Here is a 22608-nt window from a genome sequence, read left to right as displayed (position 1 = left end):
AAATTCTTACACCAGTAGGCAAAAACTGAAATGGATGAAGAAAACAAGCATTTAAGGAAAAATAAAATAGAAGAATGATTCATGATAATTAAAATTAACTTCTATAAATCATTATAAAATGATATTGAGGAAAACAATCTCCATTTTATGGTGAAGACTACATATGTTTTTGGTAACTATGGACTTTTTAAAATCCTTAGAAATCTTAAATAATAGTGGGGAAAGGGGAAGTGTACAATAAAAAATAATTCTGAAATAAGACCAAACTAAATATACTGAGATTCCTAACATATATTTATTTTGTGCAAAAAATAACTTCTATGTATTTGGCAAAAATTATAGAAACATGTTTTTTTTAAAAAAGACCTTTTATTTCTATTGATATTTCAACAGAAATCATGTAATAGATATTATCCATGTGTTTATAACTTCTATGTTTATGACCTGTAAGATGCTGCTCTAGTTTTACTTTGTTTAGGGTCAACTTAACTGAAATAAAAACAGATTTTCATTTATCTTTTCAACTTCTCCTGAAGGGAATCACACAGGATGGAACTCTGTAATTTAAGGCTTATATCATAACTAAAGTAAGTTGCTACTCAACTATTATTAGGCTTTCTTTGTATATTTAACGATGACAATAGAGGTACTGGATGTCGCCTGATAATTAATGACTAGCTAGACACAGTTGATTTTCCTGTTCAATAATCCCCAGGAAGAAGTCTTCAAAGAACATCAGTATTATGATTCTTAAATTACCTTAGGTAGAATGGTTTGTAAGTTTAGGTGAAATGTATCTCATGGACAAATTTCAGGTACTTAGAAAAAGAATTCTAAATTCATGATGTTCCTATATTTATCTCAGTTGGCTTTTTATTTATAATTAAAGTTTTGAGAGGTGATGTAGGTTCAGAAGTGAGAAAAGATACCAGTCTAGTCTAGACTTAAATGTCTAACACTTAAGATAATTGCTACATTCAAAAAGCTAAATACTGATATTTCTGAGTATAACATTATTCTAGTCTTTAGAAATTGTTCCTTGTTGCCTATGGAATAAAATGCCAACTCTTCTGCTCAGTAATCAAGACACTGTGCTCACCTAATAAACATTCTCTCTCATGTCTTTGCTCCTTTCCACAAGCCAGCTTCCCATTGCCAATATGTGCCCTATTCATTTCCACAGCAGCTTTATCCACGGTGTTGCAGAGAGTAAGGTGAATGTAAAAGGCACCTGGAGAGTGGCTGTGGGTGGGGAAAGCCTGAAAACAAAGACAAAGTTTATTTAAGTACTAAAGTGTAAAATTATTTTTCACCAGATCATCTTAGAAATACATGTAAAAGTGAAAAAGCATTTAAAAATGTTTTCTGCTTCTGTCACATAAAGTCAAAATTGGCTTTTATTTGCTATGCTCTTCACTAAATTTTTCTTTCTAAAGTTAAAAAAAATGACTAGGTACTTCTTAGATTGGCTTCTTCTTAAAACACACATATTTCTCATATCAAATTACAACAATGCTTTATTATAGAGATAATGCCTAGCCTTGCTTCTGAAGACATCACCTATTACAATGTCTTTTTCTCTGTTAAACTGCAAATTAACTGTTTTTAAAGGTGCTATATTAGTGCCATAGAATAAATCCTAAATTATAATAGTAAAACAAATTCACCTAAAACTTAAAAGATGAACATCTCTTTTAAGCATTTTACTTCCTAGAAATCCCAGATTCTTCCTTTTATAAATCTATGCAGCTCCAAGTATATTTTTTATACACAACTAGAGTTCAAATTTTAGATTAAATTTTTAAACAAGACAAACTAAAGAATATAATTAAATCTCAGTATAAACAAAATAGTAATGTAACTGTGACTAAGCCAAATCTTTGGCCAGTATGCTCTATAATATTAGATTTGTAAAGACCTAAAAATGAAATAGATTCACCTTATAGGGGCTTTGTGAATAGTAAATTAAATAATTGATACCAAGCCTTAGACACAGTGTCTGGCACATAGTGAGGCTCAATTAATTATTCAAAAAATTATTTTAATGTTTATTTATTTTTGAGAGAGAGAGAGAGAGACAGAGGGCGAGCAGGGTAGGAGCAGAGAGAGGGAGACAGAGAATCCGAAGCAGGCTCCAGGTTCTAAGTTGTTAGCACAGAGCCCGAGGCCAGGCTCAAATCCATGAATTCAGAGATCATGACCCAAGTGGAAGCCAGATGCTTAACCGACTGAGCCACCCAGGCACCCCTCAATTAATTATTATTAACTGAAGTGTTGTCATATAACGGATCCTAGGTTAGGATCAGTAAAATTTCTCATTCAATAACTTAACCAACTACATATAAATTATTGAAGCCCCAAGAAACAAGAAAGTGGCACTGTATTTAAGTTTTAAATATACAAATGGAGTCTTGCACATACGGTATCTCCTATTAGTGTGTCCAACATTTTTGAGTTTTCAGCAGAGTTTACTTTTGATCAAATACAGCACAACATTGCCATGCAGAACGGGAAACTGGATGGAAGCAACTTGGAAGGTGGCTCACAACAAGCCCCATTTACTCCTCCCAACACCCCGGATCCACGAAGTCCCCCAAATCCAGAAAACATTGCACCAGGTAACTGTCCTCTTACAGACAATAAATAAAATAAATAGAATAAAATTGGTGTGTACTTACATATATGACTCAGGTCATTTGGACCCTTTAATGAATGGTATCTAAATGACATGGCCTTGGTTATCATATGTCTATTTTGTGGTTAAGTTCAATATGAACATAAAGATTTAGTTCTAAGAAGTCATATAAAACATTTCCTATGTTCTTTCAAAAGTTTCGTTGTATTTGTTGGCAATCATCTGTTATATTAAAAATTGAATCACTTGTAATGATATTGACATTCTATTTGTATAGGACTATAGTTTATCAAGTGCTATGATACATATTGTCTTCTTTAATTTCAAAATAACTCTGACACATTTATTACAATCCTCATTGTACAAATTAAGAAACTGAGGTTATGAATGGCTATAAGCTCATATTGACTGATCAAGAATTAAATCCAGACACCAAATTTACAGATGCCTTCTGTAAGGTGACCTTGTGGAGATTGCTTTTATTATTCTCTGCTTTCTTAGAAGACTTTAAATGCAATTCTTTAAGATTGCATATTTGTTTAATATCTTAAAGGAGAACCAAATCCTTATCCAGTCAGTGTATGTTATTTAGAAATTCTGTTAGATTTTGAAATACTAAATCTGTCACAAAAATTATCTATTTAGACAACATCTTTTCAAAATAATTGATGGCAAGTACCTTCAAGTATTTCCTCAAGAGAATGTATAGATTTTTTAAAGGTTCAAATACTTTTATCTTGAAATTAGCAATACTTATGTCATATTTTTATAAACAGTAAATTTAGGAAAAGTAATTCTAGAATTCTCCTCAAACAACAGCAATAGTTTTTGAAAATATGTAAGTAAAGCAACTGTATCATATTTAATCTTACTTAAAAGTAAATTGAATGCCAGTCATTGATGACCTTAGATTTATTGACGCTCTTATTGAACACCACAATGAGAAAAAGTATTGATAGATACAATAAAATAACACTGAAGGAGACCAAATACACAATTAGAATGCATAGAATTCTGAAGTAAAGCCTCATGATAAAGTTCTTAGTTTTCCAGTAGCCTTTTTCATGGTAGGAAAGCAGGTAACAGATTTACATATACAGCATTAAGCACACAGGAGAAAAACAAGCTTCAGAATCGGACAGACCTGGGTTCAGCCTCCTAGCTCCTTCCATCCCCGCCTATTTTAAGATTGTGCTGGGAAATAAAGTAAATCTCTTTGAATCTCAGTTCCCTCAATCTGTAAAATAAGGAAGACAAATCTCACTGCACAGGGCTGTGAGAATTAAGTTTGATAAGTATAGTCCCAAACATATAATAAAGTATGGTAGTCCTCCTTTTCCACAGGAATATGCCCGAGACCCCAGCGGGTTCCTGAAACTGTGGACAGTAGCGATTTCTATGGATACAATGTTTTTTTCTATACGTACATACTTACTATAAAGTTGAATTTATAAATTAGGCACAGTAAGAGATTAACAACAACAATAATAAAGTAGAACAATTATAACAATATACTATAATGAAACATATGCGAATGTGGTCTCCGTCTCTCTTTCAAAATATCTTATTATTCTGTACTCTCCTGTCTTCTTGTGATGGTGTGAGATAATAAAATGTTGCATGGGGAGGTGTAGTGAGGTGAGTAAAGCAGGCCTTGTGTTAGGCTACTATTGACTTTCTGACCACGTATCAGAAGGAGGAGCACCCGCTTGGGGACAGGACAGGACCATGATAACTGCCTTTAACTGACACCGCAGAAAGTGAAACAAAGGATAAGTGGGGTACCATTGTACTTAGCTAAAGTTAATCCTTTCCTTATCAACTTTATATCCTTAAAACATAATAGAATACATACATATTATTTTAGCTCCAACCACCATGTGGTAACTACTTGCCTTCTAATGTTTGGAGTGTTTTTTTGTTTATTTTTTTAAATAGCAAAGAGAAGACATATAGAAAGGCTTATGTTGGTTCAATCCAGTACTCTCAGCACGAAGTTAGAACTTTTATTATGTGGTCATCTTTATAAACTATGTAATTACAAAGGGAAAAAAAAATTCATCTCTACCCTCAAGGAATTCATGCATAGGGAGACAGGAAAAAGTTCACATTATATTTGTGGTCTCACTTTGCCTCTGCATATATAATTCAATATCATATATGCATTTTATTTATTTCAAAATAAATGAAATATATATATGAATATATAAATATAAATAAATATAAAGAGAAAGTTTAAAAGTATAAACTCATAGAGCTCTTTAAATCTATATATCCAATTATTAAATATTAGGAAATGTCTATGTAACACAGACTAAGAAAAGGAGGATTTTGGAGGTTATCAGATAGTTTGTCCTGAAGCAAGAGTAATGGATCCTTCCTCCTTGGTTGATAATTGAGGAAGCAAACTTCAGTTTATCCTAATTTAGCAAAGAAATTTATTAGTTAACATGCCATGTATCTAAAATCTAACTTTTCTCAAACATGAATCAATAAGAGTATTACAGTGCCATAATACTGCAGGAATTAAGTTCCTTTGAACTGAAATGTTATCTTAAAGACATTATTTTAAAATCAAACAAGAAATTTTATCATGTAGCATTGCTGAAATGTAATGTATCTGAGAACTTAAACATATGCAAATTCTTTCCTATAAATCAGCACATCAGAAAAGAGTTATTAATTCTATTTATAAAAAGAAATTGGGAAACTTGGAATATTAAAAAAATGTGAAAAGATTAGACCCCTTGTCATCCCTCAATGTAACAAAGGTTATAAAACCTTTAAAATTATTATAAACATGATGTAGAAACTTCAAAAGTATCCTGAGCAAAGTTGGTTAGGAATAAAATACACTAGAATGTATACTAGAATTATAGTTATGTGATCATTATGTTTATTGGTGGAAAAATACTGAGACAAAACACACACAGATAAAATAACTGTATTGGGGTAGTGGGATTTCAAGGAATTTTTAAAAATATAAAATTCTAAAATATCCAGTTTCTAGATGGCTGACATTTGATCACTTTTAGGAAAGGAAGAGGACATTAAAATGTAATAGTTATGATAATGGAGTTATGTTTACAATACAAATGCTAAATGCCAGGAAAGTAACTCTCCTTTTCTGAGGGAGACAGGAAAGGCTAGATAGAAGAGGTAACTTCAAGCTAAGACTTAAAATAGGAATTTGCAGGTGGCAAGAATTAGAAAAACATTCCAGGCACAGGGAACTAATGGAACAGTAGGGAATCATATGGGGACACAGCAAGCTTCAGGTAGAGTGGACCCAAGTTCTGGAGCATTAAAGGGACAAGAGAATGGCAGGACATTACCCTGGATGGGGCTAGGGCCACATGTGCAATGCTAAGTAATTTAGACTTTTGTCATGGGGAGCCATCTTAGCACCCTGAGAAAGGGAAGTCAGTGACAGGATCAGGTTTTCCAGTTAGAAAGGTCAGTCAGGCAGCAGTGTGGGACATGGGGGAAGGGTTGGGATCTTCACAATATGAAGGCTATTGTGAAAGCCCAGGCAAGAGATGGTCAAGGCTTAAACCAAGGCAGTGGTAACAAAAATGAAGAAGATAGAGGGAATTTTCTAGAGCAAGGTTTCCCAATGTTCTTTTTGCAAATCCCTTCCCTAAGACTTGTAAGCCATACTTGAGACTTACCGAAATCAAATCTCTGGAGGGAAGAGCCCACTATCCACATTTTAAATATGTGCCCAAAGTTATTCAGCAACAAAGTTTAAGAGCCACTATTTTAGAAGTCCTTAAAAAGCACAGATGGTAATACTTAGAGATTTGTTGTGGGAATGAAGGAAAGTTTAGCATAATGCTTCTGTCTTGGGCATCTGAAGGTAGTGATAGCATTAAGGTAACCAGTATAGAAGAAGAAGCTAAATATATTAGAAATAGGCACACATAGGTCTAGACAGGTTATAAAGGATGGCAGGGGAATATTTGTTTGGACAAATGTAATGGGTGGTTGAACAGAAAGTCTTGGGGATTTAAAAATGTGCAATCATCAATATGTAGGCTACAAAGCCATGAATATAAATGGAATTTTTTTAGGCAGCATGTATAATATAAGAAAAGAGCTGTGAGTAACTAAGTGGCAAGCAGAAAAAAAGATTATTAGAAGAGATTATCATGAGATACTGGAGGCAATCAGAAGAAAATTAATAGTGCAAACAAATAACTGCAAGATTTGTTGGAGGAGATAAACTCTTTAGTGTAACGAAAGGATAGGTGTGATTTGACAGAAGAAAATAGAAAACATTTTAGAGAAGAGAATCAGAGAAACTTAAAAAAGTAAGAGTGACCAAATGGTAAAGGGTTTTGACGGTGGAAAAGAGAATTATGCAAACGACACAATGAGGTAGTATGGTAGTGTAGATGGAGAGTACACAGCTGCCTTTGAATAACTTGAAGAATGTCACTTGATGCATGTGAGCATGATTTAAAGTTTATGCCAGAAATTCGTGTGATTTTTAAACGGCACTTAAAAAAATTTCCAGCTCCCGCGAGAAGTTGAGGAAGTGAGACCGGAAGCAGAAAAGTTACCTAAGAAATCTTGAGGAACAAAGTAATCATGGGATGGACTCCTCAGGGAATAAGATCAGGGTCTGACTAAGACAGTGAAAACAAATTACTTCACCGTTCTGAAGCTTAAACGGTTTGCAGATCACTCAGCGATTTGAGATAGACAAGACCTAAGAATTACCTCTAATGAATCAGCTCCCAGAGGAGGGAGGTTTTATCTTCATGGCTATTTCCCCAGCACTTGAACCACAGTAGGCACTCAATATATATAATTTTAACTTAATTCATTCACTGTGGTAACTAAAGCCTACTATAAATTAATGTAAGGGAAACAACTTTTTAAAATTAAATGAATAGTTTCATTGAACAAATACATACTAAAGATAATCAAGAAAGAAATAACTGTATGATTTGGTATAATTAAATGTTGACAAAAGTGGTTTCTTCTGAAAATTCCAGAAATTTAAAGGGGTTAAAAATGTCTTACAGTTTCAGACTGTTGTCTGAGAGATCATAAAAAGGACGCATTCTTCGTAAATTCACCCCCGCTTGAAAAATTAAACATGGTAAAATGTTAGGTGGAGTTCTGTAATTCTAGGCACTCTGTGTTTATTTATTCTTGCTATATTTTTCCAAAGGATATTCTGGACCACTGAAGGAAATTCCTCCTGAAAAGTTCAACACCACGGCTGTCCCTAAGTACTATCAGTCTCCCTGGGAACAAGCCATTAGCGGTGATCCGGAGCTTTTAGAGGCTTTATACCCTAAATTTTTCAAGCCTGAAGGAAAGGCAGAACTGCCTGATTACAGGAGCTTTAACAGGTAATCCAATTATCCTGGGTGACACTGTTGTGTAACACCAAGGCTTTTATATCATGGTATGGAGAACTGAATTTTCTGGTAGAAAAAGAAATTTTCTTTTAAGAAGAGACTCAAAATGGCAATATAGGGTAACTCCTAAGCCTAGGCAAGGACTCATTTTTGCAATATTATTAATATGGCAAATCTTGGTTTTTTAGTATAAAAATGAAGGCAGTGATTCAGAAACTATCACTGTTACAACATCAAGATTATTTCCCACATTATAGAATGTTTTTAAAAAATTTTTATTAACATAATTTTATTAAAAAGTTTTTCCAAAAACTAATAATTTCTCATTCAAAGGTTGATATTAGTGTTTATGTGTTGTTTCAAATGACAATGCTATTCAAGAATTTCGGAAATTACATATAGGACAATGAAAATTACTGTGTAACTCTAGGTCCCAACTTACATTTTTTAAACCAGATTAAAGGTAACTTAAGGATTTGTGGTTCAAGACTCCAGCACATGGATAAACCAAAATTTATGCTACCAAAATTATTGCCAAATAATATCTGCATGATAGTATTCACAATGGATATTTATTTCTCCCTGCTATCCAATTTTAATAATTCCCATGGCTATTTTAGATATATTTTTAATGGTCTTATAATCCATTCTTTGATCATTTGATTTTTGTCTAAAAATTTTTTTAACGTTTATTTATTTTTGAGAGAGACAGATACAGAGTGTGACGGGGGAGGGGCAGAGAGAGAGGGAGACACAGAATCTGAAGCAGGCTCCAGGTTCTGAGCTGTCAGCACAGAGCCACACGCTGGGCTTGAACTCACAAACCGTGAGATCATGACCCGAGCGGAAGTCGGACACTTAATCGACTGAGCGTGCCCCTGATTTTCATTTTAGAGTAAAATATCTCCAGTATGCTGTTTTGGACCCACAGAAAAGTAGAACCAATTAATAGACTGCTTAATGACGATTCATTTGAAAATTAATAAATTAAGGAGTAACTTTTTTATTTACAAAAGAATACCACAAAGCCTGCATTTAATTAGTGACCTTCCTCAGTACTTATAAATTATACTTAGTTTTCACACACTACTATAATAGTGGTGTTAATATTATGTCTATTATTAGTAATAGATCTCCTAGGATTACACCTAACATTAGCATTATTACTACTATTACTATTATTACCATTATTAATACTTATTAGCATTATTAGTAATACTAATAGTATTATATATGTTACTAATAGTAGTTAGTATATTTCTGTTGCATAAATGAGGTATACCATAGAATTTAAGGAGGGATTGAGATGTATCAAGGAAAGGAGATTGGAGGCCTTTCTAATCAATGATATAACTTTTCTTCCAAAATGGGAGGGTAGAAAATTATAAAAAGTAAAACACTAAGGGAAAATGGAAAATAATGAAATAATTGAGGCTTGTTTTTGAGATTAGTGCTTTAGAGATGCTGTGTAACTTCTGGTGTATTTTGTGGCTTTACCACCCCATGCCTGCTGAACAGTTTGTTTTCCAGTTTTACAAACACACTGGTACATCTGGGCTGGCTATAAACAGATGCTTACTGATTGTATAAATACCAAGTGAGTGCTATTTCAGCGAACACAATACCATCCAATTAGGAACTGTAGTTTCCTGTGTTAAATCAAGGCTTTTGTAAATGTAACATTGTGTGTGTGTGTGTGTGTGTGTGTGTGTGTGTGAGAGAGAGAGAGAGAGAGAGAGAGAGAGAGAACCTCTTAACATTTCTCCTTTACTTGAGAAAATTTTATTTTGTTATATATACATCAATATAGAAATAAAAACTTTACAGCTTAATGTTAATATTACTGTATTCTTAGATTCTTTTATGAGCATAATTTGATATAAGTAAATGTGCATCTACATCATTTTAATGTGTACAAATGTCATTTCATACACATATGCCAATATTTATTTAGTCAATTTCACTGATTTTATGAGATAGCAAATAAGTAATGATAATTTTTTTTAATTTTAGCATGGTTGATACACAGTGTTATGTGAATTCCACATGTACAACATAGTGATTCAACAACTCTATACATTATTCTATGCTCACCACAAGTATAGCTACCATCTGTCACCATGCAATGCTATTATAATACCATTGACTATATTCCCTATGCTGTACTTTTATTCACATGGCATTCATTGCATAAACTGGAAGCCTGTATCTCCCACTCTCCTTCACCCATTTTGCGCATGCTCCCAACCTCCCTCCTCTCTGGCAACCATCAGTTTGCTCTCTGTATTTATATGTCTGATTCTGCTTTTTGTTTGTTTGTTTATTCATTTGTTTTGTTTTTTTTTAGATTCCAGATATAAGTGAATTTTCTCTGATTTATTTAACTTAGCACGATACCCTTTAGGCACATTCATGTTGTTGCAAATGACAAGATCTCATCCTTTTTATGACCAAGTAGTATTCCTTTGTGTATATTTTATTCCACATCTTCTTTATTCATTCATCTATTGAGGGACACTTGGGCTACTTCTATATCTTTGCTGTTGTAAATAATGCTGCAATATTCTTAGATTCTTTATTACTGTCAAATAGTAGATGAAACAAAATAGGATGATACGTAGGCAATCCCTAACGGGTAGCTTTAAGATTCTTTTTGTCCTTAAAGTATATGTAACTTGCTACACAAGTTTAAGGCCTTGTCTATTTCACACATTGTTTGAAAAGCCTACTTAAGAAACAAACAACATAATCATGATCTTTGTCTTAAATGTTTGCTAAATAAATGAGTATAAAAAGTTACATAGGTAGGAAGTGGAAATCTATTTCCAGCTATGGAAGACTAGTTTATATTAGAACAACTTTATAAAAATAAGTAGAAAAGCTAGTTATTATAAAGTGATTAAAAAGCTACCAAGAGGGGAGCCTGGGTGGCTCAGTCCGTTGGGTGTCTGACTTCGGCTCAGGTCACCATCTCACAGTTCATGGGTTTGAGCCCCACGTCGGACTCTGTGCTGACAGCTCAGAGCCTGGAGCCTGCTTTGGATTCTGTGTCTCCTTCTCTCTCTGTCCCTCCCCTGCTCGCGCTCTGCCTCTCTCTCTCAAAAATAAATAAACATTAAAACAAACAACAAAAAAAAGCGCTACCAATGAAGTAAGGACTTGAAGGCCAAAATCCTAGATATGAGGGACATTTAGAGATATAAACCCAACATTTGGTACCACTTTTCCTCTTAAGGCATTTGCTGATTTATTGGCAACAACTAAGAAGAAGCAGAAATAGTGAGCAAACCTTTATCAATCTTGAATCTGGGAAGGCCAAAAACAGGAATATAGGGTCTGCTAGGGGGAGAGGCCTAGCAGATATAAGATATATATCCTATCCTAGATTGGATAAAAATCAATTCCTTTATGTCAAACTGCCTGCCATGGACAAAAGTAAATCATCTCTGGAGGGAAGAGAACACCATTCCAAGACTCAAATTATTTCTACAATTTTTGTACACATGCTTATCAATTAAAATTACTATGAGACATAGTATGAGACAAGCATACTATGAGACAAGACCAAATGACTAAAAATAAAGAGAAAAATAATAAACAAAAGAAACAGACACACAAAAGATCCAATTATTGGAATGTTGGATACTCTAAAATAATTGTGAATAATATGTTCAAGAAAATAGATAACAAGACAAAGAATATCAGCAGACTGGAAATGTTTTTAAAAAGAGAATCAAATGGAAATTCTACAAAAGTGAAAATATACAGACATAACTTGGAGATATTGTGGGTTCAGTTCTAGAGCACTGTGAATAAAGCAAATTATCACAATAAAGCGAGTCAAATGAATTTTTTGTTTTCCCAGTGCATATAAAATTATATTTACACTATACTATGAAATATTAAGCATGCAATAGCATTATGTGTAAAACAACATGTACTACCTTAATTAAAATATACTTTATTGATAAAAAATGCTAACCATCATCTGAGGTTTCAGCAAGTCGTAATCACGGATCACAGATCACCACAAGTTTAATAATTATGAAAAGTTCGAAATATTGTGAGAATTACCAAAATGTGACACAGAAATATGAAATGAACAAATGCTGTTGGAAAAATACACTTTCTTGACACAGGGTTGCCACAAACCTCTAATTTGTAAAAATTCAATATTTGCAAAGCTCAGTAAAATGAAGCAAAATAAAATGAAGTATTCATATAATAACTGAAATGAGGAAGTCAAAGGACTGGGGTGCCTGAGTGGCTTAGTCAGTTAAGCACCCAACTTTTGATTTCAGCGCAGGTCATGATATCAGAGTCATGAGATTGAGCCCTGAATCAGGCTCTGTGCTGAGCTCATAGCTTAAGATTGTCTCTTTCTCTCTCTCTCTCTCTCTCCCTCTCTCTTCCTCCCTCTGCCCCATATAAAAGTTATAGGAAATACAAAGAACAGACAAACATGTTAAAAATACCAAGGGAATATAATCAGTAAAATTCAGACTGTAGGAAACTCTATGGGACAAATGATCCAGTATTTTCAATAAATAAATGCAAGGAACAGATTAAAGGAAAATCCATATGTAAAAATGATTTAAAAGACATTTTAAAAAGACAGGCAAAACTAAACCATGAGTATTTAGAGATACAGATGTGGGTTATTAACATATAAAGAAAGGTTTTTTTTATATTTTATAAACTTATATTACCATAAAGTCAAAACATTTACTACTACTAGTATCAGGAGAGGATTGGGATTGAGCAGGCACATGTGGGCTTCTGGAGAAACTTTTCACATGTGTAGTAGTTACAAGGTTATTTGCTTTATAATAAGCTATTGTACATTTTAATCAGTTTTCTATATTTGTATTATATTTAATGATAAATTTTTTTAAAGATTAAACAAATAGCCTTCATGGCAGATGAAACACAGCTGAAGAGTGGATTCATAAACTGATACAGAAAATGATCAAAAGGACTCAAAATGCAGTAAAATAGCAGAAGATGCACTTGGGACAGTAATAAAAAAATAAATAAGCCAATAGAGTCTTATGAGGGAATAAGAGAGAAAACAAGCCAGAACAATATCTGAGGAGTTAATAGCTAAGAGGTTTTCAAAATTGGGAAGCCTGGCTAGCTCAGTTGGTAGAGCATGCAACTCTTAATCTCAAAATTGTGAGTTCAAGCCTCATATTGGGTGTAGAGATTACTTAAAAATAGAAAACATTGGGGGCGCCTGGGTGGTTCAGTTGTTTGAGTGTCTGACTTTGGCTCATGATCTTATGGCTCCTGGGTTCAAGCTCCACATCAGGCTTTGCACAGATAGTACAGATAGGGTAAAAATAAGGCAACTGGAATCATAGGAGACAATGGAATAACACTTTAAAAATGAAAAAAAAATAACTGCCAGCGTATAATTCTATTTCCAGTGAACATATTCTTTAAAGGTAAAAGTTAAAATAAAAAACACACTTACATACACATTTTCAGACAGAGAAGTTGTTTTTTGACACTTGTTAGACAATGAAACTATAATAATAATAATAAACAAAAGGTGTAAGAATAGGAAAGGAAAAATAAAACTATCCTTATTCACAAATGGCAGGATTATGTCCATAGGAAATTCAAAAGCAGCAGATTAGTAATCAGAATTAGTAAATAAATTTAGTACAACCACAGAGTACAAGGTCAACATAAAAATTATGATATTTTTATACTACTATCAAATAATTAGAAAATAAATAATATTAAATTTTGCCTTATGATCTGTATACTTTTTTTAGTGTATCTTACACTTCAACTAAATTTTAAAAATCACATAGGCAAAATAATCTCAATAGGTATCTATCATAAATTAGATGTGATAAAAGCCATCCATCAAATTAGTCTAGAACACATTCCAGCCATGTAAAAGAGAGGTTAAAATAATTTCCAGGTACGAATTGGGTTAATACCCTTTCTATTATAGGTTATTTACCAAGACTTTATTTTAACAAAACTCAAGATTATGAGAAAAAAAACATTTATTTAAAAATAAAATGTAATAAGATATATCATTTCCCTTCTATTTCTTAACTAAATGTTATTATAAGACTTACTTCTAATATATCTTTTCTTTCACTTTTGCAAAAATAAAATAGAGCAACAGGAAGGAAGGGAAATAAGCAGTCTCCAAATATTCCCTAATTCCTTTGCAAAGAGTAAAATAATATTATTTGGTAACACCATATTATTATACATAGTTGTTAGATATTGTGTGTGTGTGTGTGTGTGTGTGTGTGTGTGTGTGTGTTTGAGAGAGAGAGAGCAGGGAAGGGCCAGATGAAGGGAGAGGCTTAGCACAGAGCCCAATGTGGGGCTCGATCCCTGGATATTGTTAATAAAGCATATAAGGGTAAGACACAGTCTGACATCATTCAGCCGTGATAATGAACTGGGTAAGAATTGGCTCCAAAGTCTAATCATATATTCAAAATGGCCCATGGTTTAAAACAACTTTGTATTCTTGTACTCATTTTTAATTTATTTAAATATTATGCTTTATTCAAGTAATACTATGTTAAGCCTTCTTAACATGTGAAGAAAAGTAAACTAGGAACAAGGAGCTTTCCAGCTCTTAAAAAAGCTGTATGACTTTGAGTATGTCACTTAAACCCTCCTTATATTAGTTTCCTCATCTGTATATATCTATGATTATAGAAGTGGCTTTAAATGTATTACATGCATGTGTATTCAGTAGAATATTTATTTTAATTTCTATACAACCATTTTACATAATTCTTTACCTTATAGAATAATCAGTAATTACTATGGGCATATTATATGTCAAGCACTATTAGTCTTAACAAATGCAACCCTATTACTGATCGATCAAAATAATCAAGAAAGCATCTATTAACTGTGAATCTGAGTGAAACACGCTTATTATTCACTGCACAGATGACAAAGTGTAAAAATCATTTTTAAGTCAGATCTGTTTGAAGAATTTATGTTACAAGAATTATAGAGATGCACAGTCATCTTTTAATAGAACGTTCCAAATCTTTAAGTGGAAATTTTTGCTTCACTACCTTTGACTAAAACTTGACACTATTTACAGAGATCTTAAAAATCTTACAAATGATCTCTCACATTGACTCTTTAACATCTCTGTTGATAGACTTTACTTTGTATGCTGAGGGCAATAAACATTCAAACAAACAGGATATAGTCTCTCTGGTGCCAAAGAAAAGAAAATGCAGCTTTTCAAACAACAATCTTTCACTGGATCACTGGTAGGAGGTAGGAGATGGGTGGTGGACCAGAATGGAATGTTTTCATTTATAACAGAAGAAAATGACCTACAAATTGGGAAGGAAAAACAAAACTGAACTGAACAAAAAGGTAAAAAGTGATTCATTAAATGTCAAACTCAAATGTTAGATTTCAGTGGCAGAAGAACATTTACTCTTTGATTTAGAAAAATAAATGAGCAAAATTCATTCTGAAATAAGGATTTGAAATTAAGATTTTTTTTAAAAGTTTATTCATTTTTGAGAAAGAGAGAGACAGAGTGTGAGCAGGGGAGGGGCAGAGAGAGAGGGAGACACAGAATGTGAAGCAGGCTCCAGGCTCTGAGCTGTCAGCACAGAGCTTGACATGGGGCTTGAACCCATGAACTGCAAGATCATGACATGAGCCGAAGTCAGAGGCTTAATCAACTGAGCTACCCAGGTGCCCCTGAAATTAAGGTTTTTTAAGAATTGGCCAAATTCAGCCTAATTCTGGAAATGTTCAACTCCAGCCTCTTGCATCCAATGGATAAACATATATTGTTTTTAAACAAACAAGCAGAACAACTTAGTAATGGGAAATATGCAACATATACAAAAGAAGAGAGGATGGTATAATGAACCTCTATGTAACAGCCATTCTGCTTAAACAGTCAACTAACTCATGGCTAATCATTTTTTTTTTTCCTGAGATATAATTGACACATAACATTGTATTAGTTTTAGGTGTACTACATAATGACTTGATATGTGTATATACTGTGAAATGATTACCCATTAAGTTGTGTGAGCATGTGCGTATTCTTAAACTCCCAGAAATAGATGTGAAGCCTGTGCAGTCACCTGGGGTGCCCACGCTTTGAAGGGCTCTGCTTGGGTTTCAGTAGTTTGCTGTCTTTGCCTTGAAATTCTTAACAATTTTTTTTAATACGAATCTCTAAGGTTTTATTTTGCATTGGACCATACAAATTAATGTAGCTGGTCCTTACCCTAGGCTTCTTAACAAGTGGTTACTGACCAACCAGGCAGACTAAGGTTCTTTTACCCTAAGCTTCTCTGCATAGATACTCTTCCCTTGGAGCAACTGTCATATTCAATGATGTGTTGTTTCTTCCCCGTGTTTCACTTTTTACTTGTCTGTAAGACCTACGGCAATCTTTCCATCCTTGAACTCCTAGCACAGATAGGGTGTTTAGACATAATAAACCATCAGTAATTTGTTGCATGAATAAATGAATGAATCTCAAATGAACAAACTATTGCTATATAATAGCCAGCTTCTATATGATAAAATATTGTCTTGGACATCTTTGACATCCAAGAATAAGAAGTTTAAATCAAATCTGAGTCATAAAGACCCTTCAGTTCAGTAAATCAAATGACAAAATGTGGGATATTGAATCAGCTAGTTGCATCGTGAATGTGAGAGCAACCTGGTTTTATATCACTTAGACAAAGCCCAGGTAGGTTGACAGTCCTAAACACACATCTCTACTTAGAAAGTGATCTCAGAAGGCCCAATATTCCTTAAGAATTTTCTTGTCAAGGTGTGGTATAGGATAGTGACTAGAAAAGCAGGCCTCCCATGAGTCTCGCTGCCTGGGTATAAATCCTAGTTCTATAACTTAATAGGTAGGTGACTTTGAGAAAGTCATTTAGCTTAGCTGTATCTCAGGCTTATTTATTAAATAGGGATAGAAGTAGAACCAATTTATAAGGTTGTGAGGATTTATGAAAAAATCATGTAAAGCCTTTGTACCCAAAGTATGATCCATAGACCAGTATCAATGGCATAACCTGGGAACTGGTTAGAGATGTGGAATCTCAGGATATACACTAGACTGACTGGATTAGTGGATGCACTGTAACAAGATCCCAATGTGACTCCCCTACCAAGAGAGTTTGAGAAGCACTTTAAAAAGTGTCTGGTATATAGTATTCAATCAATAAATATTAGCTTTCATCATCACTATGCCTTCTGAAGTTCAATAATCATAAAGGACCTGAATGATAATCTAAGTTCTTCAAGTTCTTTCTAAACTGATCTCTCGGGGCGCCTGGGTGGCTCAGGAGGTTAAGCGGCCGACTTCGGCTCAGGTCATGATCTCGCGGTCCGTGAGTTCGAGCCCCACGTCCGGCTCTGTGCTGACAGCTCAGAGCCTGAAGCCTGTTTCGGATTCTGTGTCTCCCTCTCTCTGACCCTCCCCCATTCATGCTCTGTCTCTCTCTGTCTCAAAAATAAATAAACGTTAAAAAAAAATTAAAAAAAACCCTGATCTCTCTTATACCTCCAGAGTAACAGTTTTAGACTCTGGACATGAAAGTCTATACTGATATGATTGCTGAGTACTAACTTAGGCTGAGGTCACTGAACAAATCAGTGACCTGTTGTTATCCATATCTTACACAGCAATTTGGGGAAAATATCATAAGGTGAGTCATCTTGAATATAGATGCAATAGAAAATAAAACATGCTGCTCTTCAGAGGAGCAAATTACTGGAAGACAAAATTATGGGAAACAAGACAGAGATTCTATACCATATGACACCATGTACTATCTGTTCAGCCATTGTTGAGGTCATCTATTCATTTTTTTTTTCAATATATGAAATTTATTGTCAAATTGGTTTCCATACAACACCCGGTGCTCAACCCAAAAGGTGCCCTCCTCAATATCCATCACCCACCCTCCCCTCCCTCCCACCCCCCATCAACCCTCAGTTTGTTCTCAGTTTTTAAGAGTCTCTTACGCTTTGGCTCTCTCCCACTCTAACCTCTTTTTTTTTTTTTTCCTTCCCCTCCCCCATGGGTTTCTGTTAAGTTTCTCAGGATCCACATAAGAGTGAAAACATATGGTATCTGTCTTTCTCTGTATGGCTTATTTCACTTAGCATAACACTCTCCAGTTCCATCCACGTTGCTACAAAGGGCCATATTTCATTCTTTCTCATTGCCACGTAGTACTCCATTGTGTATATAAACCACAATTTCTTTATCCATTCATCAATTGATGGGCATTTAGGCTCTTTCCATAATTTGGCTATTGTTGAGAGTGCTGCTATAAACATAGGGGTACAAGTGCCCCTATGCATCAGTAATCCTGTATCCCTTGGGTAAATTCCTAGCAGTGCTATTGCTGGGTCATAGAGTAGGTCTATTTTTAATTTTTTGAGGAACCTCCACACTGTTTTCCAGAGTGGCTGCACCAATTTGCATTCCCACCAACAGTGCAAGAGAGTTCCCGTTTCTCCGCATCCTCTCCAGCATCTATAGTCTCCTGATTTGTTCATTTTGGCCACTCTGACTGGCGTGAGGTGATATCAGAGTGTGATCTATTCATTTTGTAGACATTCCCCTCACTGAAGATTTTAGTGTCTGGCTCCCTGTCTTCCTCCCCAGTACTATTCCTGTCTTACTTCTTTGTGGCTTCAGGATCCATGTACGAGCCACTGAACTCTCCGCCCTTTCAAGACTTTGTTTCATTTTAAGGATAGCTTTCTCAATCCCACCTCAGTCACTCTTGGTTTTTCTTAAAGTTTATCATCACCAATACCTGTGTCTCTTTCAAAATCTCAATTTCAAAGCATTCCACTCTCTATCACATTGTAATTTTACCTTTCATTTCTTCATCTTTCCTTCAATAATACTTTAGCCCCACACGTTAAAGCCATCCCATCTCTCAAAGTCCATCAATCACTTTCTCCTTACCTAACTAGAGTCCATGGCCCCTCACTATTGCCACACAGAAATTAAGATATTCAAGAAAGATCACAGAGTGACTGAGCTACAAAGAAAATCAGATCTCTTCCAGGCTTTAAAATAATTTCCACATTATTGGAGAATCTGTATAGTCTTGCCAGTTGCACTGTCCAGATGTGTATGGGGATCTTCTAGGTACAATGCATTACACAAGTATATTGTAATGAGTTACAAAGATACATGAGAGAGAATTCCAGTCCTCCTGGAGTACAGTTTGGCAAAAAATAAAGCAGATATATCAATGGATATAATGGAAAATAGGAAATGGGGTGAGATGGGAGGTAAAGATAGAGTCCATGAAAACTTAGAGGGGAAAGAACTACTTTTGGCTGTGGGAGATCAGAGAAAGCTTCCAGAAGAAAGCTATGTATGTTACTTAACATACTAAAGAAGTAGATAATTTGGAAGTGCAAATGAGAACTTACGTTATAGGGGTGCCTGGGTGGCTTAGTCAGTTAAGCATCTGACTTCGGGTCAGGTCATGATCTCACAGTTTGTGAGTTTGACCCCCACATCAGGCACTGTGCTGATAGCTCAGAGCCTGGAGCCTGCTTCAGATTCTGTGTCTCCCTCTCTCTCTGCCCCTCCCCCGCTTGCACTCTTTCTTTCTCTCTCTCTCTCTCAAAGATAAATAAATGTTAAAAAAGATTAAAAAAAAAAAAAGAACTTACAGTTATAACCTAATGGAGATTTAGAAATGTAGCAAGAAGTGTAGGAGTATACCAACAAAAAGGAGTATGAGTAAAAGTAGGAGAGAAGGGGCGCCTGGGTGGCGCAGTCGGTTAAGCGTCCGACTTCAGCCAGGTCACGATCTCGCGGTCCGTGGGTTCGAGCCCCGCGTCAGGCTCTGGGCTGATGGCTCAGAGCCTGGAGCCTGTTTCCGATTCTGTGTCTCCCTCTCTCTCTGCCCCTCACCCGTTCGTGCTCTGTCTCTCTCTGTCCCAAAAATAAATAAACGTTGAAAAAAAAAAATTAAAAAAAAAAAAAAAGTAGGAGAGAATAAGGTGAAGAGCAAGCCATGCATTCAGTTTGGCTGGAACAAAGGGTGCATGAAAGAGAAGATGGCAAACCAGCATGATTGACCTTCCACTAGGATGTCAACATTGTTTTCCGCCCACATACCCAACCTGTTCCTCTCTGTATTCCACCAGCCAGTTGCTAAAACTCTAAACATAAAACCAATTCTTGGTTTCTTTATTTCCCCCACAATTTTTATCCATTTTATCAAAAAATCCTGTTGACTCTGCTCAACACATCCTGAAATCACCTGCTTCTTTTTTTTTTATTAATTTTTTTTTTAATGTTTATTTATTTTTGAGACGGAGAGAGACAGAGCATGAACGGGGGAGGGGCAGAGAGAGAGGGAGACACAGAATCCGAAGCAGGCTCCAGGCTCTGAGCCATCAGCCCAGAGCCCGACGTGGGGCTCAAACTCACAGACCTCGAGATCTTGACCTGAGCCGAAGTCGGACGCTCAACCGACTGAGCCACCCAGGCGCCCCTGACCTGCTTCTTTACATCTTCATGGAAAACACTTGAAATCCAAGCCACCATCATGTCTCACTGGAATTGTCACAATGTCTTCTCTCCTTTCACTCTTGTCCTCCTATAATCTATTTGCAGAGAAAGAGCAGCCAGAGTAAACTTTACAAAAACGTAATCAGGTTACACTACTCCCTGTTTAACATTTTACGGTGTTTCCCTTCACACTGACAATGAAATTCATATTCCTTACTTGGACAAAGTCCTGTACAATACACCCCTCTGTCCTCTCTTCTCTCTACCAACCCCTTACCTACTGGTCTACCAATGTAGGCTTTCTTTCTTTTCCTGAACATTATTCCTGCCTTAGATTCTTTGCATTAACTACTCCCTCTTCCTGAAATGCTGATGTGCTTCAGCTGTACTGCCCATGGCTAACTTCTCATCCTCAGATGACAGTTTAAATGTCACCTCTTCAGAGAAGTCTTCCCTGACTATCTAGTCATTCATTTATGCTCTATTATATCATACTACTTTAATTTTCTGCTTAGCTCTCATTAGTCTTGAATGTTTTGTCTATATGTTTATTTTTTTATTGTCTGTCTCCTTTGTTAGAATATAAGGGCTCAAACATTGACTACATTGTTCACTGCTATACCCCTAACACTGAAAATGTGCCTGGCACTAAATGAATAAATAAATTAATGGCTAAATCAAACACAGCTAGAATTTTATGTGGGACCTTGAATGCCAAGATAAGAAGTTGGTCTTTATTCAAAAGAAAAACAGAATATTGAGAGTTTTGAGGTAGAGCTAGAAAGATACAAAAGACATACTATTTGTCTTCAAAGAGTTTATAATTCACAAATTATACCAAACCACATTATTAAAACCCAAACTCAAACCAAATCATATTATGAAAAAAAAAGCTAACAATACAAAGTACCATATCGTAAGCACCAAATAACTGACATAAAGCAATGGATGCTACAGGAATTTGGCTAAAGAAGGGTGTGTGGGCTGGAATAATTGGAGGGGAGTTGGAACTTAAAGGCCACAAGACGGACACAGGTGGAGAGAAGGCAAGGAAGAAATATCTTAAGCAGGGGAAACACTGGTAGCAAAGGCACAAAGGCAAGAAATGTTTTCAGGGAGTTCAGGGTGTAAGGAATAGATAATTTAGTCATCAACTAAAAGTACATACAAAGGAATTTACACCAATTTATTAGCTTAAAAGCATAGTCCTTAAAAAAAATGCTTGACTCAGAGATCAAAACCTGAAAATCATACAAAGAATATAACATAACGACATGCCCATAAAATCATGAATTAAATTGTTTTCTATTTATTGGCAAGTGAATTTGAAAATTAATTAATATATCCTTTTGTTTTTCACTTCCCACAGAGTTGCCACCCCATTTGGAGGTTTTGAAAAAGCATCAAAGATGGTTAAATTCAAGGTTCCAGATTTTGAGCTACTACTCCTAACAGATCCCAGGTTTATGGGTTTTGCCAATCCTCTTTCTGGCAGACGGTCCTTTAATAGGACTCCTAAGGGATGGATATCTGAGAATATTCCTATAGTGATAACAACTGAACCTACAGAGGATACCACTGTACCAGAAACAGAAGACCTATGAAAAGAAAGTTGTATGTGCCGCAAAAACTTCGAACCATAAATGTTGCTGTTTTATTATTCTACCTACTGGCGAATCCACTTACACTCTTCATTAGTAGCAATAATTTAATAGCAATTTAGCAATTTTCCTTTTATGACATTTAAATTCGATCTCATCTCAAACACTAATAAACAATTTGAAATCTTGTTTTAAAAACTTTCAACTCACTTGTCTTTATTCATAATGTTGTTTTCACTCGGTCTAAATAATCCAGCCTTTTCATTGAGAAAGTCCAGAAGAGTAACTGACAACAAAAGGTTTCATCTCTTTTTCCTTTAATATTTGCTAGTCCTGAACAAATTTTCAAAATGATGTAGAATCAAAGTGCAGTGCAAGATATTTAGACTCATTTGGAGTTTTATTTAATGGATGAAAGCTATGGAAGACGATGCACAAACATTTTTT

The 22608-nt window shown here is 35.0% G+C and overlaps 1 protein-coding gene across 1 annotated transcript in view; it reads left to right on the top strand.

Annotated features, from left to right (window-relative positions):
• The window catches only part of MYOZ2 (myozenin 2), a 41765-nt gene extending 19399 nt beyond the window's left edge, over nucleotides 1–22366 (top strand). Inside the window, exons 4-6 of the mRNA XM_025922039.2 lie at nucleotides 2489–2618; nucleotides 7818–8001; nucleotides 21930–22366. Of these exons, the coding sequence (XP_025777824.1) occupies nucleotides 2489–2618; nucleotides 7818–8001; nucleotides 21930–22164 (549 nt within the window). The 3' untranslated portion in view covers nucleotides 22165–22366. The remainder of the gene's footprint in view (nucleotides 1–2488; nucleotides 2619–7817; nucleotides 8002–21929) is intronic.
• Nucleotides 22367–22608: the final 242 nt, after the last annotated feature.

This window comes from Puma concolor, chromosome B1 (genome assembly GCF_028749965.1).
Source record: "Puma concolor isolate L17-30 chromosome B1, mPumCon1.1.hap2, whole genome shotgun sequence".
Classification (NCBI taxonomy): Eukaryota; Metazoa; Chordata; class Mammalia; order Carnivora; family Felidae; genus Puma; species Puma concolor.
This window is presented reverse-complemented; position numbering and strand designations above follow the sequence as displayed.